The 17,515-nt window shown below is 41.6% G+C and overlaps 1 protein-coding gene across 1 annotated transcript; it reads right to left on the reverse strand.

Annotated features, from left to right (window-relative positions):
- Positions 1-10,952: 10,952 nt before the first annotated feature.
- LOC103550885 (seminal plasma protein HSP-1) lies at positions 10,953-14,994 on the reverse strand. Its single transcript, XM_070559546.1, has 6 exons — positions 14,887-14,994; positions 13,779-13,823; positions 13,163-13,207; positions 12,014-12,145; positions 11,665-11,814; positions 10,953-11,126 (listed from the first exon to the last, which is right to left on the reverse strand). The coding sequence occupies exons 1-5, from the start codon at positions 14,990-14,992 to the stop codon at positions 11,675-11,677; spliced, it is 468 nt and encodes a 155-aa protein (XP_070415647.1). The 5' UTR covers positions 14,993-14,994; the 3' UTR covers positions 10,953-11,126; positions 11,665-11,674.
- Positions 14,995-17,515: the final 2,521 nt, after the last annotated feature.

The raw sequence follows: 17,515 nt of genomic DNA on the forward strand, positions 1-17,515 counted from the left end.
AGATGAAAAGACCATTTTCTCTCATGGTGTTCGACACCATCCATCTCATTTCCTGACCACAGTCTCAGCATCAGGTACAAGGCTCAACCAGCTTCTTGTAAGAGACTCAAAGCAACCTGATGAGGCAGCCATGCAGGGTTCCATTTGAAGGAGGGGGAGGAAACTGAGGCTCAGAGAACTCCTCAAGGGCACAGGACGCATTGGGGAAGATCCACTGTTAGACTCACCTGGTCTAGTGGGCATTTTCATAGTGAAAGTTTCCCTAACACATGCCAAACTCAACCATATTGATTGTCTCCAAATGCCTTCCCCATCGTGGCTCAAAACTCAAGACAAATTGGAAACACAACCCATCTTCAGACGAGAGCAGAAAGACCTGGAGCTCTTCTCTACTCGTGATGAAATCATTCCCTTGCGCTGAACCTCAGTTTTCTCACTTACAAAATGCACATAACAATCCCTTCCATACAGTGTGATGTGAGTTTTGTATACTGAGAACTTTAACCTGGCATAAGGACTATGTATACAATAGGTGCTCCTTGAACACCAGCTCACCATTGGTGGGAACACATGGGTCCTTCTGTCTGTCCTCCCTGCCTCCTTCTACCCTTCCAATTTAACCACACACTGTGTAGTGAAAGGTAGAGTATCTCCACTCTCACCTCAAAAAGTGTCACCTTTTTGAAGGCAACTGCACAGGCCTAACCTTCAGAACACCTCTCCTAGATGACTCCAATTGCCAGCTCATTTTCCTTGATGCTTCAGTCATCAAATAAACACATACCTATGGACATTGGCCAAAACAACAACAACTTCCAGAGGCAAACTCTAAGACACATCTATATGCTACAAGTTTGGGGAGCTTTGGGTAAAAAAAGCAGTGATCTAGCCACATTTTAAAAGAGAAATCTAGGGAACACGATGGCCCAAGTAGGACTTGATAAGCAGCCACATATCCTTGGGGATCTAGAAGTCTGTGCTCATGGGCGGGGCTAAAAGAGAGAAAAGATTGGCCTAGCTGTCTACTTCGTCCAGGCTGAATGTAAGTCTTTGTGTCCACAAAAGTAAAACCTGATGTGTAATTGTCCACTGCCTAAACTTTAAATGTGTGTCCCAGTTCATACAGAGATCCACCAGCACATGGTGGAAGCCAAACTGACTCAAGATATTTCAACACCACCTCTGACCCATCACTGGCTCACCACTAAGCTATGCTGAAACAGAGATGTCTCCTCAGAAGCCAGGTTTAGAGAGGAAAACAAGAACTTATAAAAGAACAACTGAGCAGGGAAACCAGCAGTCATGGTGGGGCAAGCTGACTCCACTGAATTAGTCCAGGCAAGGGACTAATGCAACAAATAAGGGGCTACACATAAGGTTAGGGAGTGAATCACAATCCAGAGCGGTCACAATCTGCTATCTAAATGCATGTTTTTTGACAAAAAAAATTATGAGATATGCAAAGAAACAGGAAAAAAAAATGTCCTCTACACAGGAAAACTACCAATCAGTAGGAGCTATCTCTGAGCAGTGCAGATGGTGAACTTACCAGACAAAGACTCCAAAGCATATATTATGTATATGTTCAAAGGATGAAAAGAAGCTATGTTACAGACTTAAAAGAAAGTAGCCTGACATTGACCAATCAAACACAGAATACCAATAGAGAATTAAAAATTATTTTTTTAAAAAAAGGACCAAGTGGAAACGCTAGAGTGTAAAAGTATAATTACAAACATTTAAAACTCACTACAGGGGCTCCACAGATTTGAGATGGCAAATGGACCAGTGAACTTGATGATAGATCAATAGAGATTCTCCAATCAGAAGAAAAGAGTGAAGAAGAGAGCTTCAGAGCTTTATGGGATAACATCAGGTCTAGCAACATATGCGTAATGGGGTCACCAGAAGGAGAAGAGAGGAAAGGGCAGAGAAAATAATAAGATCCATTTGAGGAGTACCACCATCTTAACAATGTTAAGTCTCCTCAACCATGAACATGGGATGTCTTTCCATTGATTTAGGTCTTCCTCAATTTCTCTCCACAATGTTTTGTACACTATGAACACATGGATTTTGTGGCACACAGAGTTTTCTTCAGTGAAATTCTTTTTAATAACAATGGTAAAGGGAAGTTTCTTGGATGCTTACACTGAGTTCCACAACCTGGGTGGTTATTCAATCAGCAGGAGAGATGACACTGAGTTTTTCTCTTTCAGAGATTGAATGCTCTTGATAGTCATCAGAAAGTTCTAGACATCTCCCCAGGAATTGTTAACTACCTGCATCAACTTCATGAATTTTCATGATAGGACTTTTCCATTGAACTAAGAGAACGAGGGTACACCTCCTCCTCTGATTATCAGAAAGCTGGCAACTTACAGACCTTGCTTATTCACTCTTCTCTTAAGTGCTACACCCAGGTGGCCCTGGGGGGTGTCCAATGTTCTCCTCCCCCAGGCTGTGAATATATGAGACTTCTATACTGATGTCAATCTCATCTGTGTAGGTGTTGTGTGTTTGGTCATCTCACTGCATTTAAGTTGGTGTATCTCTTGGTTGGTGAATAGAAGGTGATCAGAACGATGCAGCTACTTCCCTCATGATCAAGCACTACCATCAAAGTGCAAGGAGTGTAAGCAGTGGTCCACTTCTCTGGTAATTTGCAGACCTCTATCCTCCTCCTACTATGGGGAATCTGCTATGATTCTCACTGTTTCTGTTGTTATACCCCACACTGAAAAAGTGAAAAAGTGGGGCTGGCCCAGTGGCACAGCAGTAAGTTTTCACATTCTTCTCCACTGGCCCGAGGTTCGCTGGTTGCAGACCTACGTACCCCCTCGAAAGCCAAGCTGTGGCTCGCATCCCACATATAAAGTAGAGGAAGATGGGCATGATGTTAGCTCAGGGCCTGTCATGCTCAGCAAAAGAGGAAGATTGGCAGCTGATGTTAGCTCAGGGCTATTCTTCAAAAAACAAAGACAAAAGAAAAAATTTGCCTTTCCTCTCCTTCCTCTCAGTCCTTCCCCCCAAATCCATCTCTGTCTCTATTCATCAATTTCTGTCTCTCAGACCTGACACAAATTTCTCAGTAAATTCATGATTCCACAAAATACAGGAGATTATTTGTGACACTCAAAGATGCTAGGAAAAGATTCAACGGGAATCTTGGCTTAATGGAGTTTCTACCTATTCGATCTTTTTAGAAGGGAAATAGAGTAGGAAATTTTTAGTGGGACATACAAATATATGGTTTGCAGGGGAGTTTCAAAACTGAATTATCAAAGTTCACTGTGTTTATTACGGGCTGTCCACGTTAGTCACTCTTATTATAGGTGGAATAAACTACTCCTAGAGAAAGAGTGATAAAGATAGAAAAGGAAAGAAGACTGCTCCTCCCTTTTCTTTTTTGCCATTCTCCCTTGTAGCCCTGACAGACTCCTGTCCTCAAGGAGGATCGATATTTGTTTATTAGTTATCACCCCACCCTAACACAAGAAATGAGCTATCCTTGCTGCTCACCTTGCCTTAATCAATTATTGCCGGAGTCCAGCTCCAGCAGAGTCCAGGTTCCTGAGGGAGAGACGGAGTCGGCGCAGTGAAAGAGGGGATGTGAGACTTGAGTCGGTGCAATCAAGTCTGTCTTTACTGTGCACAAGTGTCATTTTTATATTTTTCAGGATTATTACAGAAATAGCTCTACAAATATTCTCAGACAGATATGGAAGTACAAAGCAAGTCTGTCTTTACTGGTATTTACAGTGTTTTTATATCTTTTTCAGCAGGAGATAAATATAGCAGTACAGATGTTCTTGCAGAATAAACCAAAAAGCAATCATTGATAAGTATAATCTTACAGGGAACCAAGTTAACTTTTAGGGGGGCAGAAGTTAACTATCTTTTCCTGCACAAAAGCGACTTCAGCAATTAAAAAAAGACCTCTACAATGTTCCTCCAAACTCATGCAGGGGAACAATACACTTTTCAACAACTAGCACATGCAGGAACACTCCAATCAACCACAGAGGAAGAGGTACATCCACTCCCACCAGGGAAACTGGGGGAAGAGCAAAACATCAATCAGAAGGAGGCAGCTGCTTTGATCCAAATATTCTCTTCAGTACGAACCCCTCATTAGGGAGAAAAGTTCTCCCACTATCTATGTGTGTCAGGGGGAACTTGCCCCTTGCAATATTCTGAAGGCTTATGCAGGTGGTCACATATTTTTCTCAGCACCAACCCCGCGGGGGGAGCATGCTCTTTTCTTTAAAGCGGCCATCTGGAAAAATTACAGCATGAGTAGGAAAATGGGGTATAAGACAAAGGGAAGAAAAACAAGTTTTTAAAGTTCAGCATAGCTTGGGGAAAGGCCGGCTCTTCATATTCTTGCGGAGGGGTGCCCTGGACCCCTCGGCTCTTCTTGATCGGCTGGACCCTGTCCAACAGCCGATCAAATTCTGCCTTGGCCCCTGGCAAATTATGTCACTGAAACTTTCAAGGGATGTGGTATCTGTTTCAGCTGATCATGTTCTCTCCTTGCACCACCATTACTCCATTCTACACAATGTCTACCACACTTAGTTCTCCCCAGAACACAGCTCTTCGTTATTTTTCCTACTCCAGGAACCTAGTGACATCATAAAATAAAAGAGGTGACAAAGAGGTTAGTGATCAGGAATCGGAGAAGAGGAGGTCATGAGTAGGGTGTGGGGAAGGAGGGAGAGGAAAGGATAGGGAATGGAAAGAGGGGGTGAAAGCAAAGAAGGTGGGGAGATGGAGAACAATGGGAAAAGGAGGAGAGAGAGGCTAAGAGAAGAGGAGGGGGACAGGGGAGAGAAACAGAAGAGCTGTAATATAAACTACGTGCACGACACTGTGTTAAGAGCTGTATCTCATAGAATCTCACCTGAGTCCTAGTGGAAGGATTAAAGTGTCACCCTTTGATACATAAGACAGAAAAAACTCAGAAGAATTTGAATAATTTGCCTAAGATGCAATAGCTAATAAAAAGTGGGGCTGATACCCAGGGGTATCAGACTCTAAATTCTCAATCCATATATACTGTGCAGCCTTCAGGATGGGGTGAAGATACGTAGGTGCTGAAATTGAAGAGACAATGTGATGTAGTCATAAGAATATTTGTTCCAAATTCCATCGTGCCAATGAAATTGTCCTTTATGAGTCTCAGTTTTCCCTTCTATGTATGGTAACAGTCAACCTCCACTGCAAGATTTTGGTGGGGATTCTATGAGTTCATACTCAGAAGGAAGGACATTGTCAGATGCTCAAGAGAGAAACCCTGTCCTCTCCAGCGGTGTTGATTTGGGTACAACTGAGATCAAGCAGGCTTGGGATTGGTGGCAGAGAGTGAGTTGTGAAATGTCAAGTCATAGACAGTGACCCGAAGTAAGGAAAAGGAAAGAGACATTTCCAAGGAGATATATTCTGGTTCAGAGAATTCTAACCAGATCAAAGGTAAAGACTCACTTTTCAAATCAAGAAATATCAGCTAATGGAAGAAATGAGGCACAAAGGAGAATATACAGAGAAGGAAACAATGACCATTTCTAGATCTCTAATTCTATTAAGGTAGTGAAAAGCCTTTGATGTAGAGAAAGACAATGAGCCAACAAGGAAAATGCGGAGAAATATGCAGATTCAGATATGAGAGTTGGACAAAGAACACTTCCTTTGTTTCCAGAACAAGCAAAGGCACCTTCACAAATTCTCTCAATTTATTTTCTTTCTTTTTTTTTTTTTAAAGAACACTGTATTGGATTTTCTGCATAAATGTATATCTCATCACAAAAAAGAGAATGCCAAAACATATCAAAAGATCAACATACCATAGCCAAGTTGAATTTTTTGAGGCAAAGCAATGCAGGCTCAGATTTAGAAAACCTAACAACTATAGCAACAGATTAAATACAAACATCACACAAAATCAGTACCATAGGAGAACGTGATTCAATTGCCCCTTCCACCAGCCTGGGGAAATTTAAATTTGGCATTGCTGACTCCTGGACTGGGAAGTGATGTGGATAGTAGCTAACATTTGTGGAACACTTCCCATGAGGTGAGCGTAGGCTAAGAGCTTTGGAGGCATTCTCCACTTAAAACTCACAACCTTTAATTCCCCTGCTAACCTTTGAGTGAGATATTGTTTATTAATTTCTTTACATTGAAGGAAATGAACTCTCAGAGAGTTCATGTATCTTGGCCAAGGTTTCACAGCAAAGAAGTAGAGGAACTAGGAATGAAACCCCAGCTTTAATTTTTCTTTTGGTTTTTTAGCAGTAGAAACTTCATAAAATACTACAATCTATGTCAAAACCCTCTATATAAAATATAGCAGTTGTGTGTGATGGTGATTAAGACAGTAAGAAAACACTGATAATTATAATCAAGAAAATTATCTTGAATTCCTAAAATAAAAGTACATCTATCACACAGTTAAGCTGTACCCCAGGGCTCAGAACAGTACCTGGCTCTAGAAAGCATTGAATAAATATTACTGACCCCACGTGGGTGGTATTCAAACTCTCATAGATAAGAGTGTCATTTTCTGATGGCCTCTTTTTTCCTTAGACGAAATTGATTCAGTCCCTTCCCTCGTCCAATCCTAAGTTCTTTTTCTCCATCTTATGTTGTGAGTTTGGGGATAAAGTGACAGGTTTATCTTTGCTTTTGGTGTTTTCTTTCACTTTATCTTTAATGCTATCCTTGAGTATTTGCTAACCTGTTCTGATGTATAGCTACAATTCTCTCATTTGGTCTACTTGTCTCCTTACTCTGTGCTTTGTAACCCCTTTCTCCCTCTTTTTCCAAGTATGTGAGCCTTCTTGAGGATTTCTTGGAGAGGGTCTTGTGGCTACAAACTCCCTTAGCTTCTGTTTATCTGGGGATGTTTTTATTTCTCCATCATTTCTGAAGGATATTTTTGCTGGATAGAGTATTCTTGGCTGAAAGCTTTTGTCCATTGAAGACACGAATATGTCTTTCCAGTATCTTGAAGTCTGTAAGCTTTCTGCAGAGAAATCCTCTTAAAGCCTGATAAGGGTTCCTTTGTAGATTATTTTCTTCTGCCCTGCTGCCCTTAGTATTTTTTCTTTGTCATTCACTTTTGCCAGTTTCACTACTAGATGCCTTGCAGTAGGTCTTTTTATATTGACATATTTAGGAGATCTTATAGCCTCTTCCACACGGATTTCCTTTTCCTCCCCTAGGTTTGGGTAGTTTACTGCTCTTGTTTATTTGAAAGAGCTTTCTGCTCCATTCTCCTTCTCTTCTCCCTCTTGAAGACCTATAATTCTTCTATTGCATTTCCTAATTGAGCCAGCTATTTCTCAGAGACTTTCTTCATTTCTTTTTAGTCTTAGTTCTCTCTCCTCCTCTATCTGGAGCTTTTCAATATGTCTACCCTCAATTATGCTGATCTGCTCCTTTGTGATGTCTGCTCGAGCATTCAGGGAATCCATATTTTGTTTTATCTCATAGATTGTGTCTCTGATCTCCAATATTTCTGATTGATTCTTTTTTATAATTTCAATCTGTTTTGATAGGGGTTCCTTTCTAGGCTGTTTTCTTCTGCCTTGCTGACCTTAATATTTTTTCTTTGTCATTGACTTTTGCCAGTTTTAATAGTATATGCCTTGGAGAAGATTTTTTCCATTGATGTAATTAGGAGTTCTATTGACTGTATGCACTTGTAATCCCAGTTACTTACCGAGATTTGGGAATTCTCAGCTATTATTTCTTTGAACAAGCTCTCTGCTCCATTTTCCCTCCTTCTCCCTCTGGAATACCTAAAACCCTTAGGTTGCATTTCCTGAGTGAGTTGGATATTTCTCAAAAACTTCTTCATTTTTAAAAAATTTTGTTCTCTCTCTTCCTCCACCGGAAGCATTTCTAGATTTCTATCTTTTAGGTCACTTATTCTCTCCTCCATATTGTCAGCTCTATTATGTACGGTTTCCAGATGATTTTTTATCTCATCAATTGTGTTCTTCATATCCAGAATTTCTGTATAGTTTCTGCATAGTTTTTTAAAGTGTTTCAGTCTCTTAAGAGAAGTAATCCTTCAGCTCATTAAGTTTATTCCTGAGCTCATTGAACTGGATTTCTGAATTTTCCTGTAACCTGTTGAGTTTCTTTATGACAACTATTTTGGCTTCTGTCTCATTCAGAATGTAAATTTCCATGACTTCATGATTGGTTTCTGGAGACTTGTCATTTCCCTTCTGCTCTGAAGTGTTACTGTTGGACCTCAGTGTTTGATGACTTGATCCTTTCCTGGCACATTTTTGGTAGTATAAGTCTGCAGGTTCCACCTACCATCAGTGGAGGGAGGAGGAGCAGTGTTTTCTGAACCTTCCCCATCTGATGTAAGTTGCGCCACGAGGGCTGCTCTTTGTGAGCACAGCCTGGCCAAAGACAGTTGGTAGGTCACTGTCTTGCAGGCAGGGCCATTGCACTGGGCAGGGGACCAGGTGAGCTGCTGTGCTAAGTAGATGTGGCATGTTTTTTGTGCACATGTTGGCACTGCATTCACATGTTTGGCTGAGTTACTGCAGTTGCTGGGTTGGGAGCATCTGTGGATGCTGGACCACCATCACTGAGTGGGAAGTGTTCCCATGGGTTACACTGCTATGGCATAGTGGTCACTCCCTCATGCTGAGCAACCACTCCAAAAGTGTTTGTGGAAAGGCCAGGTTGCCCCTGCCTCCACTCCCAGTCAGGTCAGCCTCTGTGTGACGCTCTGTGACCTCAATTCCTCTCCCAAGGATAGGGAGGGGCCTTCTCACCTAGTTGCACTGCTTCGTGAGGATCCAGTCCACCTACCTGCAGATGCATAGCTGTGTGGATCTCCCAAGCTTCCTATGGTGCTGTGTAGGAACTCCTCTGTAGGTTAATGAGTGCCCATTTGGTAGTAACTTAGAGGGGAGAGACAAAGAGAACAACTCACTCAGCCATGCTGCTGACATCATGAGCCAAATCCCTTGAGCATTTCTAATATAGGACTTTAACTTCTTTATTTTGCATTTCGCTACCCAGCTTTCCTAGCACCATTTGTTGAAAAGTCTATTGTTTTGTCCATTGAATGGTCTTGGCACACTTGTCAAAAATCATTTGACCACCAGTGTGAAGGTTTCTTTCTGGTCTCTCAGTTCTGTTCCATGTTCTTTGAAAAGGTGAGAATCACCTTGTGTTGATTACTGTGGCTTCACACTAAGTTTTGAAATTGGGAAGTGTGAGTCCTCCAATGTTGTTCTTTCAGGTCAACACTGTTTAGGTTATTCTGAGTCCATGAATTTCCATACACATTTTAGGATCAGATTGGCATTTTTGCACAGAAGACAACTGAGGATTCCATAAGGATAGAATTGCATCTGGAAGCCAATTTAGGAGTATTACCATCTTAACAATATTAAGTCTTCCAATCCATGAACGTGGGATCTTTAAATAATTTCGGCCTTTCTTAATTGCCTTCAATACTATTTAAATTTTTATGAGTATAAATCACGTGCTTCTTTGGTTAAATTTAATTCTAAGTATTTTATTATCTTTGATATTATTGCAAATGGAATAGTTTTCTTCATCTTTTTTGGATTGTTCATTGCCAGTGTATCAAATACAATTGACTTTCAATTCATTTTGTACGTTACAACTTTGTGTATGAGTCACACTTTCTTATATCATTGCATGCCTCAATTTTCTTGTTACGACCTGGACATTTTATAGAATATATTGTGCAAACTCTGCACAATGATTACTACCTACCCAGGGCTTGTTGTTTACAATTTTGGTGACTTGGCTGGACTCTTTCAGTGATGTCCATTTTCTATGCAGGGTGCCTCCGTGGGCGTACACCCAGTCACCCTGGAGAGATGGTCATTGGAGCAGGGCTGTCTGAGTATCTTTTCCCCTGATCTCATGATGTTGTTCATAATGTTATTTTCATCACACAGAGCTGTGGGTTGGTGTGCTTGGTGAGGATCATAAAGTAGCTCGGATCTCACAGACTCTTGTTCTGACTGATATTTAGTGTATTTTCTTGAATAAATGTGTCTCTCAAATAGGTTCAGAGGGACAAGAATAGAAATTTCTACCTGGCTCTCTGGGACCACACGAGGAGCCTTTCTATGCTCCTCTACTGGATAGTCCTTAAACTGACCTGGTTTCAAATTCCAGGGAAATACCAACTTGAACATCATAGAGGCCAAGAGTGGTAAACTCCCTGAATGGTGACAAAAGGCCATCCCCAATGCAATACCCACTATTCTAGATCTCTCTGAGGTGCTCATGCACCAGAAGAAAGATTAGGCATTAACTTCAAGGCCCTTTTTTATTTGGGGCACATGTGAATTTTACTTTGTCTCATTCAAGCCCTGTTATGTACTGATATATTATTTTTCTAGAATATCTGTTTTTTAAAAAAGAAAAAGATAGCAGGTCTTTGAAATATGTCTGAGGACCAAGGAGGTGCCACGTTCTGCATATAACACCTTATGCCAGGGCAAACAAGGCAGCCCATCAGGTCCTTGAAAAGATTCCAAACCTCAGAAAAATGGAAAGTTTAGTTGCAAGTACAGAGTGGATGGACGGGAAGCACATGATCAGCACTCCTTATATTGCCAGTCAGAGACTATCTCTAGGAAGAAATAACGTTTCACCTAAGTCAGGAAAGAAAAGTCATTTAAGACAGGGACCAGCTCTCCATACCCTCTGGGACCCTCCTCCCACCCACACCCAGTGGCCTCCACACTACACCATCAACATTCAATCAAACCCACAGAAAAGACAACTCTGATGTGTGTTATGTTCCATCACCACACAGGGTCTGGAGGAGGAGAGGGCCAGGACATGAAGATCCTGTGTGATCAAGCTGGGCACACTGAGACCCTCCCATTGGAAAGATGGTTCCTTTCATGAACGGGAAACAGAACCACACCTGCAGAGAAAGTGGTTTATTGATTGAATTCAGGCACAGTGGGAACAAAGTGGAGTTTCAGGGAAAGTTTTGCACCTCTGTTGCACAGAGCATCACCTTTATGCTTGAGATTTCTTGATTTTCTTCACGCAGATTTCAAAGGCTTCATTGCATTCATGGCCATGGGTTAGATGCACTGTACAGCAATTTAACAAGGTGTTGCTGTCCATGTTAAGGAGTTCTACTTATTTTTCCAGTCAGTCACATGAGTACCAAGCTGTTTCTCTTTTCCTCCTTGTCCTATCTGCTCTTCCCTATCTCTACGCCTGCATTCACATGCTTGCTCATAAGATTATATTTCACTGTCTCTTCCTCTCTGTCTCTCACCTTTTCTCCCTGTACGTTCTCCTGCCACTAATCCTCCCCAGATACTCGTCGTTCCATTTTTAACCCTGCAAACTCTCTTTCTTATTCCTTTTCTAACTCTTCATCTTTTGTATTTTGTCTTTTTTCCCTTACTCATCTTGTACCTTTTCTCTCCTTTTTCCTCTCCCTCCTCTCCAAACCTCTGCTCCTCACTCTTCCTCCTACATCCTTTCTATCTCTTTCCATCCCTCCACCTGTCTCCTCTTGCCTTCTCACACCTCTCTGTGTCATCTTTTTCTGTCTCTTTCTCCAGCTCTGTCTCATGCCTGATCACTCGCACCTTTTCTCATCATCCCCAGGACACTTACCTTTTTATTACTAGCAATATTTCCAAGCTCCATGATGATCATAGTTAGGAGTGACTGAGCACCAAGAAATGCGAAAAAGACTCCCATCAGTTGTGCAACGGTCATATGTTTGGCCACGGTAGACAAAGGGAAAGGCACATTTGGCATAGTCTGAAAGTACAAGGAATGGGTGAGAAAGTGCTTCATAGAAAACATTTTCTGTGTGTTATCAAGAGAAAGGGACATGAATGCAACATGTTAGTAAAGACAAGGTAAAGCCTGAGACTTCCATCTAGTGAGCAATTATGGAAGTACCCCCCTCACGAGGGAATCCTCATGTTCACCACGTGAGCATAAGCTCCATACTCACCTGTGGCAGCACAATATTTCCAACTCCCTGAATAAGTGCCAGTTAAGGAACACCAACGGTAAAACGAATCAGTCCTAGTGCAATCGTAATACCGATAGCCTCGATAGTTGAATGGAAAAACACATTTATTTTCTGCAAAAAGCAAAGACGTTGTCTCCATCAGCTCATCAGGTTATCATTAGCTCTGCGGTAACTCTTGCAAAATTTCAATTCCAGCTAGCTCATCATCACCAAGGGCCTGCCATGTAGAAAGCCCTTTACTAAGCATCAGGGATGTCAAGGTCAACGTGAAGTGATCTCTACCCTCAGGGACTAGGAAAGGCTCTTTAACTTCCAGTGACATTTACCCAGAGGCATTTCCATGGATATTGGAGCTCCAGGCAATGGACGAGCTTGCCAGACAACAGAGTAGCCTGATTTTGCACCATAACTTTTGTCACCTGTTATTCTGTTGTGTCGAGATCTGTAGTTTCTGCTTTCCCACGTTCAATACCAAAAGTCTAAAGAGATTCTATCTCTGTGAACACAGGCAATTTCTTGTTCTTATCATTAATATTCTGCCTCACATCACATGGAAGCATGATTTTTATCTGTGCCACAATCATGGGAGATCTAAGATAGTTTCAATGTGCACTGATTTAGCCATTTTAATGGATCAAAGATGAAAATTCCAGAAAGACAGAGGGCTTTGTGGTTATGTGGACCTGGCCAAGGCATCTTTAGACTTGATGAATTCTGTCAGCCTCATCAGTGGATTTCCTGGTCACAGATGTCAACTCTCCACAACTCACGTGCATATTCCTGTTGAAAACTATCTCCCTATCCAATCCTACTTCATGCCTCTTGGGCAAGCTCCCTTATTCGAACACCATCCCTTGGAATGAGGCCCTATTTACCTTGGCATCTGGCACCGGCCCTGAAGCCCCGACCTGGAGTCAGATTCCAATCCTGCTCTCTATAGGCTGCTTAGCCTATAGAGGGCCCCTTGTTTCTCACATACACCCTGGAGATGTGTACACTTACATCTCCAATTATTGAGAAGGCAAACTTACCTCTTGCATGTAAATATCTCAAGCACAGTTCCCTCTCCAGACATTAATCTGATTTATTTGATTGTTGGTTTTTTTCATTATTTTCCAAATGGATTACCTGGTGTCACTGTAGCAGAATGTTTGGTCATAATCAGCTGCTGATCTGGAAAAATTCAGGAGTAGAGGAGATGGAAGGAGATGGGACAAGAACAAAATTAAGGCACTCTGAATACATTCTATAGTATGACATGCTCTGCATCTATAACTTTCTTCTTTTTCACACTAAAATTTTATAAATATTTTATTGCAGTAAGAAGACTTAACATGAGATCTTACTAGTTAACACATTTTTTTAAACATTGGCAACTGAGCTAACATCTGTTGCCAATCTTCATTTTACCTTCTTCTTTTTCTTTTCCCCAAAGCCTTCCAGTACATAGCTGTATACTCTATTTGTAGGTTCTTTGATTATGCTACGTGGGACGCCGCCTCAGCGTGGCCTGATGAACGGTGCCATATCCGCACCCAGGATCCAAACCAGTGAAACCCTGGGCTGCTGAAGCAGAGCATACAAACTTAACCATTTGGCTATGGGGCTGGCCCCCTATTTAACACATTTTTAATTGTAGGTTCTAGTAATCTACTATACAATGTACTGATTAGAAGTAGCAATACTATATTATTTTCACATTTTGACATCCATGTTTTTTCTTTTTTTTTTTTAAGTAGATTACCTGGGTTCACTGTAGCAGAATGGTCAGCCCCCGTCGTCTGCAGATCTGGACAAATTCAGGAGAAGAGGAGATGAATGGAGATGGGATCAGAACAAAATTTATGCACTCTGATTACATTCTATAGTAGGACCTGCTCTGCATCTATAACTTTCTTTTTTTCACACTAAAGTTTTATAAGCATTTTTCTCATGCTAGGAACACTTAACACGAGATCTTCCCACTTAACACATTTTTCTTAAACATTGGCAACAAAGCTAACATCTGTTGCCAATCTTCTTTTTTTTTCTTCTTCTTATTCTTTTCCTCAAAGCCCCCCAGTACATAGCTGTATATTCTAGTTGTAGGTTCCTCTGATTGTGCCATGTGGGATGCTGCCTCAGCATGGCCTGATGAGTGGTGCCATGTCTGCGCCCAGGATCCAAACTGGTGACACCCTAGCCTGCTGAAGCAGAGCACACGAACTTAACCACTTGGCTATGGGGCTGGGACCCCAATTAACACATTTTTAATTATAGGGTTCTAGTAATCTACTATACAATGTAGTGATGGCAATTAACAATACTGTATTTTTTTTACATTTTTACATCCATGTTTTGTCTAAACAGATACTCTGGATGTGAGTACTAGAGGGCTAAACATAACAGATAAGTAAGATTCTTACACTTTCTCACTGATATCATACCGCCACAAATCAATTACACCACAGAAATCATAAGATTTTACCTGAGACTACGCTTTTCCTATTATTCCAAATATTGAATTATATTTCCATCAAAAACTCTTCCTTTGAACAATTTAGCTAACCCTGTATAGAGGCTGCCCATGGCTGGGACATTGGAAGGATATTTAGGAATGAGGCAGCTGTCATGAGGGTTGATAGGCAATAACAATGTCGGCCTTTGAGTAAGATTGACTACGTTTACATTTCAAATACTTGTTTGAAACTTAAATATAACGAAAGGCCATAATGGTGTCTGGTCCTTGAGAGATACTCAAGAATTGGCATATATATTTCATGCCATCATCATTATTATTATTCTATTACACACCAACCCGTTTCTGGTGCAGGTTCTTCCACACCAATTCAAGCCCTTCTCCCCTCCCTCACCTCCATCCACATGGTCCAGTTGGAGAAAGATACAAGCGCCAGCCCAAATCAGAAAGATTCCCAAACGTGGTGCCATGGCAGCTTGCCTTGCTGGGACTGAAAACATCAATAGCCACTGCCTTTTTATCTATCCCCTTACACCTTACCCCACAGCTCCATGACCTGATAAAAATCAACCTCACCAGGGGAGTGCTTGTGCATTCCTAAGCCTGAGAGCATGAAGTTCAAGTTTATCTCTCAGGTAGCATGCACAGGACATTGGCCAGCCATGTAAAGTCTCTGAGGTTCAATAGTTTAAAATGCAGCAAAAATGCTTGTAATATCCTTTTCGGTTCCAGTCCCCCATGACCCGGCAAAGGAAGGAGGGGGAGATGAAAAGATCATTTTCTCTCATGGGTGTTCAACAGCATCCATCTCATTTCCTGACCACAGTCTCAGCATCAGGTACAAGGCTCAACCAGCTTCCTGTAGGAGCCTCAAAACAACCTGATGAGGCAGCCATGCAAGGTTCCATTTGGAGGGGGAGGAAACTGAGGCTCAGAGAACTCCTCAAGGGCACAGGACGAGTTGGGGCAGAGCCGCTGTTAGACTCACCTGGTCTAGTGGGCATTTTCAGAGTGAAAGTTTCCCTAACACATGCCAAACTCAACCATATTGATTGTCCCCAAACGGCTTCCCCATCCTGGCTGAAAACTCAAGACAAACTGGAAACACAACCCATCTTCAGACAAGAGCAGAAAGACCTGGAACTCTCCTCTTCTCCTGAATAAATCTTTCCCTTGCGCTGAGCCTCAGTTTTCTCACTTACAAAGTGCACATAACAATCCCTTCCATACAGTGCAATGTGAGTTTTGTATACTGAGTACTTTAACCTGGTGTAAGGACTATGTATACAGTAGGTGCTCTTTGAACACCAGCTCAACCTTGGTGGGGATCCATGGGTCCTTTTGTCTGTCCTCCCTGCCTCCTTCTAACCCTTGTACTTAACTACACACTGTGTAGTGAAAGGTAGAGTATCTCCACTCTCACCTCGAAAGATGTCACCTTTTTGAAGGCAACTGCACAGGCCTAACCTTCAGAACACCTCTCCTAGATGACTTCAGTTGCCAACTCATTTTCCTTGATGCTTCAACCATCAAATAAACACATACCCATGGACATTGGCCAAAACAACAGCAACCTCCAGAGGCAAACTCTAAGACACATCTATATGCCACAAGGTTGGGAGGCTTTAGGGAAAAAAACAGACCATCTAGCCACGATTTAAAAGAGAAATCTAGGGAACACGATGGCCCAAATACGACTTGATAAGCAGCCACAAATCCTTGGGGATCTAAAAGTCTGTGCTCATTTGCAGGGCTAGAGGAGAGAAAAGATTGCCCTAGCTGTCTACTTCATCCAGGTTGAATGTAAGTCTTTGTGTCCACAAAAGTAAAACATGGTGTGTAATTGTCCACTGCCTAATCTTTAAATGTGTGTCCCAGTTCATACAAAGATCCACCAGCACATGGTGGAAGCCGAACTGACTCAAGATATTTCAACACCACCTCTGACCCATCACTGGCTCACCACTAAGCTATGCTGAAACAGAGATGTCTCCTCAGAAGCCAGGTTTAAAGAGGAAAACAAGAACTTATAAAAGAACAACTGAGCAGGGAAACCAGCAGTCATGGCGGGGCAAGCTGACTCCACAGAATTAGTCCAGGCAAGGGACTAATACAACAAATAAGGGGCTACATTAATAACCCTAGGTTAGGGAGTGAATCACAATCCAGAGCGGTCACAATCTGCTATCTAAATGCATGTTTTTTGACAAAAAAAATTATGAGATATGCAAAGAAACAGGAAAAAAAAATCTCCTCTACACAGGAAAACTACCAATCAGTAGGAGCTATCTCTGAGCAGTGTAGATGGTGAACTTACCAGACAAAGACTCCAAAGCATATATTATGTATATGTTCAAAGAATGAAAAAAAGCCATGTTATGGAATTAAAAGAAAGTAGCAGGACATTTACCCATCAAATACAGAATACCAATAGAGAATTAAGAATAATGTTTTTAAAGAGGACCAAGTGGAAATTCTGGAGTGTAAAAGTATAATTGCAAGCATTTAAAATTCACTAGAGGGGCTCCACAGCAGATTTAAGATAGCAAAGGAACCAGTGAACTTGATGATAGACCAATAGAGATTCTCCAATCAGAAGAAAAGACAGAAAAGAGTGAAGAAGAGAGCCTCAGAGCCTTATGGGACAACATCAGGTCTAGCAACATGTATAATAGGGTCACCAGAAGAAGAGAGGAAAGGGCAGAGAAAATAATAAGATCCATTTGAGGAGTACCGCCATCTTAACAATGTTACGTCTCCTCAACCATGAACGTGGGATGTCTTTCCATTGATTTAGGTCTTCCTCAATTTCTCTGAATAATACTTTGTACACTATTAACACGTGGATTTTATGGCATGCAAAGTTTTCTTCAGTGAAGTTCTTTTTAATAACAATTGTAAAGGGAGGTTTCTTGGATGCTTACACTGAGTCCCACAACCTGGATGGTTATTCTCTCAGCAGGAGAGATGACACCAAGTTTTTCTCTTCCAGAGATTGAATGCTCTTGATACTCGTCAGAAAG

This window comes from Equus przewalskii, chromosome 9 (genome assembly GCF_037783145.1).
Source record: "Equus przewalskii isolate Varuska chromosome 9, EquPr2, whole genome shotgun sequence".
NCBI classification, from domain to species: Eukaryota; Metazoa; Chordata; class Mammalia; order Perissodactyla; family Equidae; genus Equus; species Equus przewalskii.

Coding starts and splice junctions, on each gene's coding strand:
- LOC103550885 (XM_070559546.1), bottom strand. CDS start 14,992: ATGTTTTCAGTCCCAGCAAGGCAAGCTGCCATGGCACCACGTTTGGGA. Junction 13,824..14,886: donor ACTGGACCATGTGGATGGAG/GTGAGGGAGGGG, acceptor GAATTTGTCCAG/ATCTGCAGACGACGGGGGCT. Junction 13,208..13,778: donor TTCTGCTACAGTGAACCCAG/GTAATCTACTTA, acceptor GAATTTTTCCAG/ATCAGCAGCTGATTATGACC.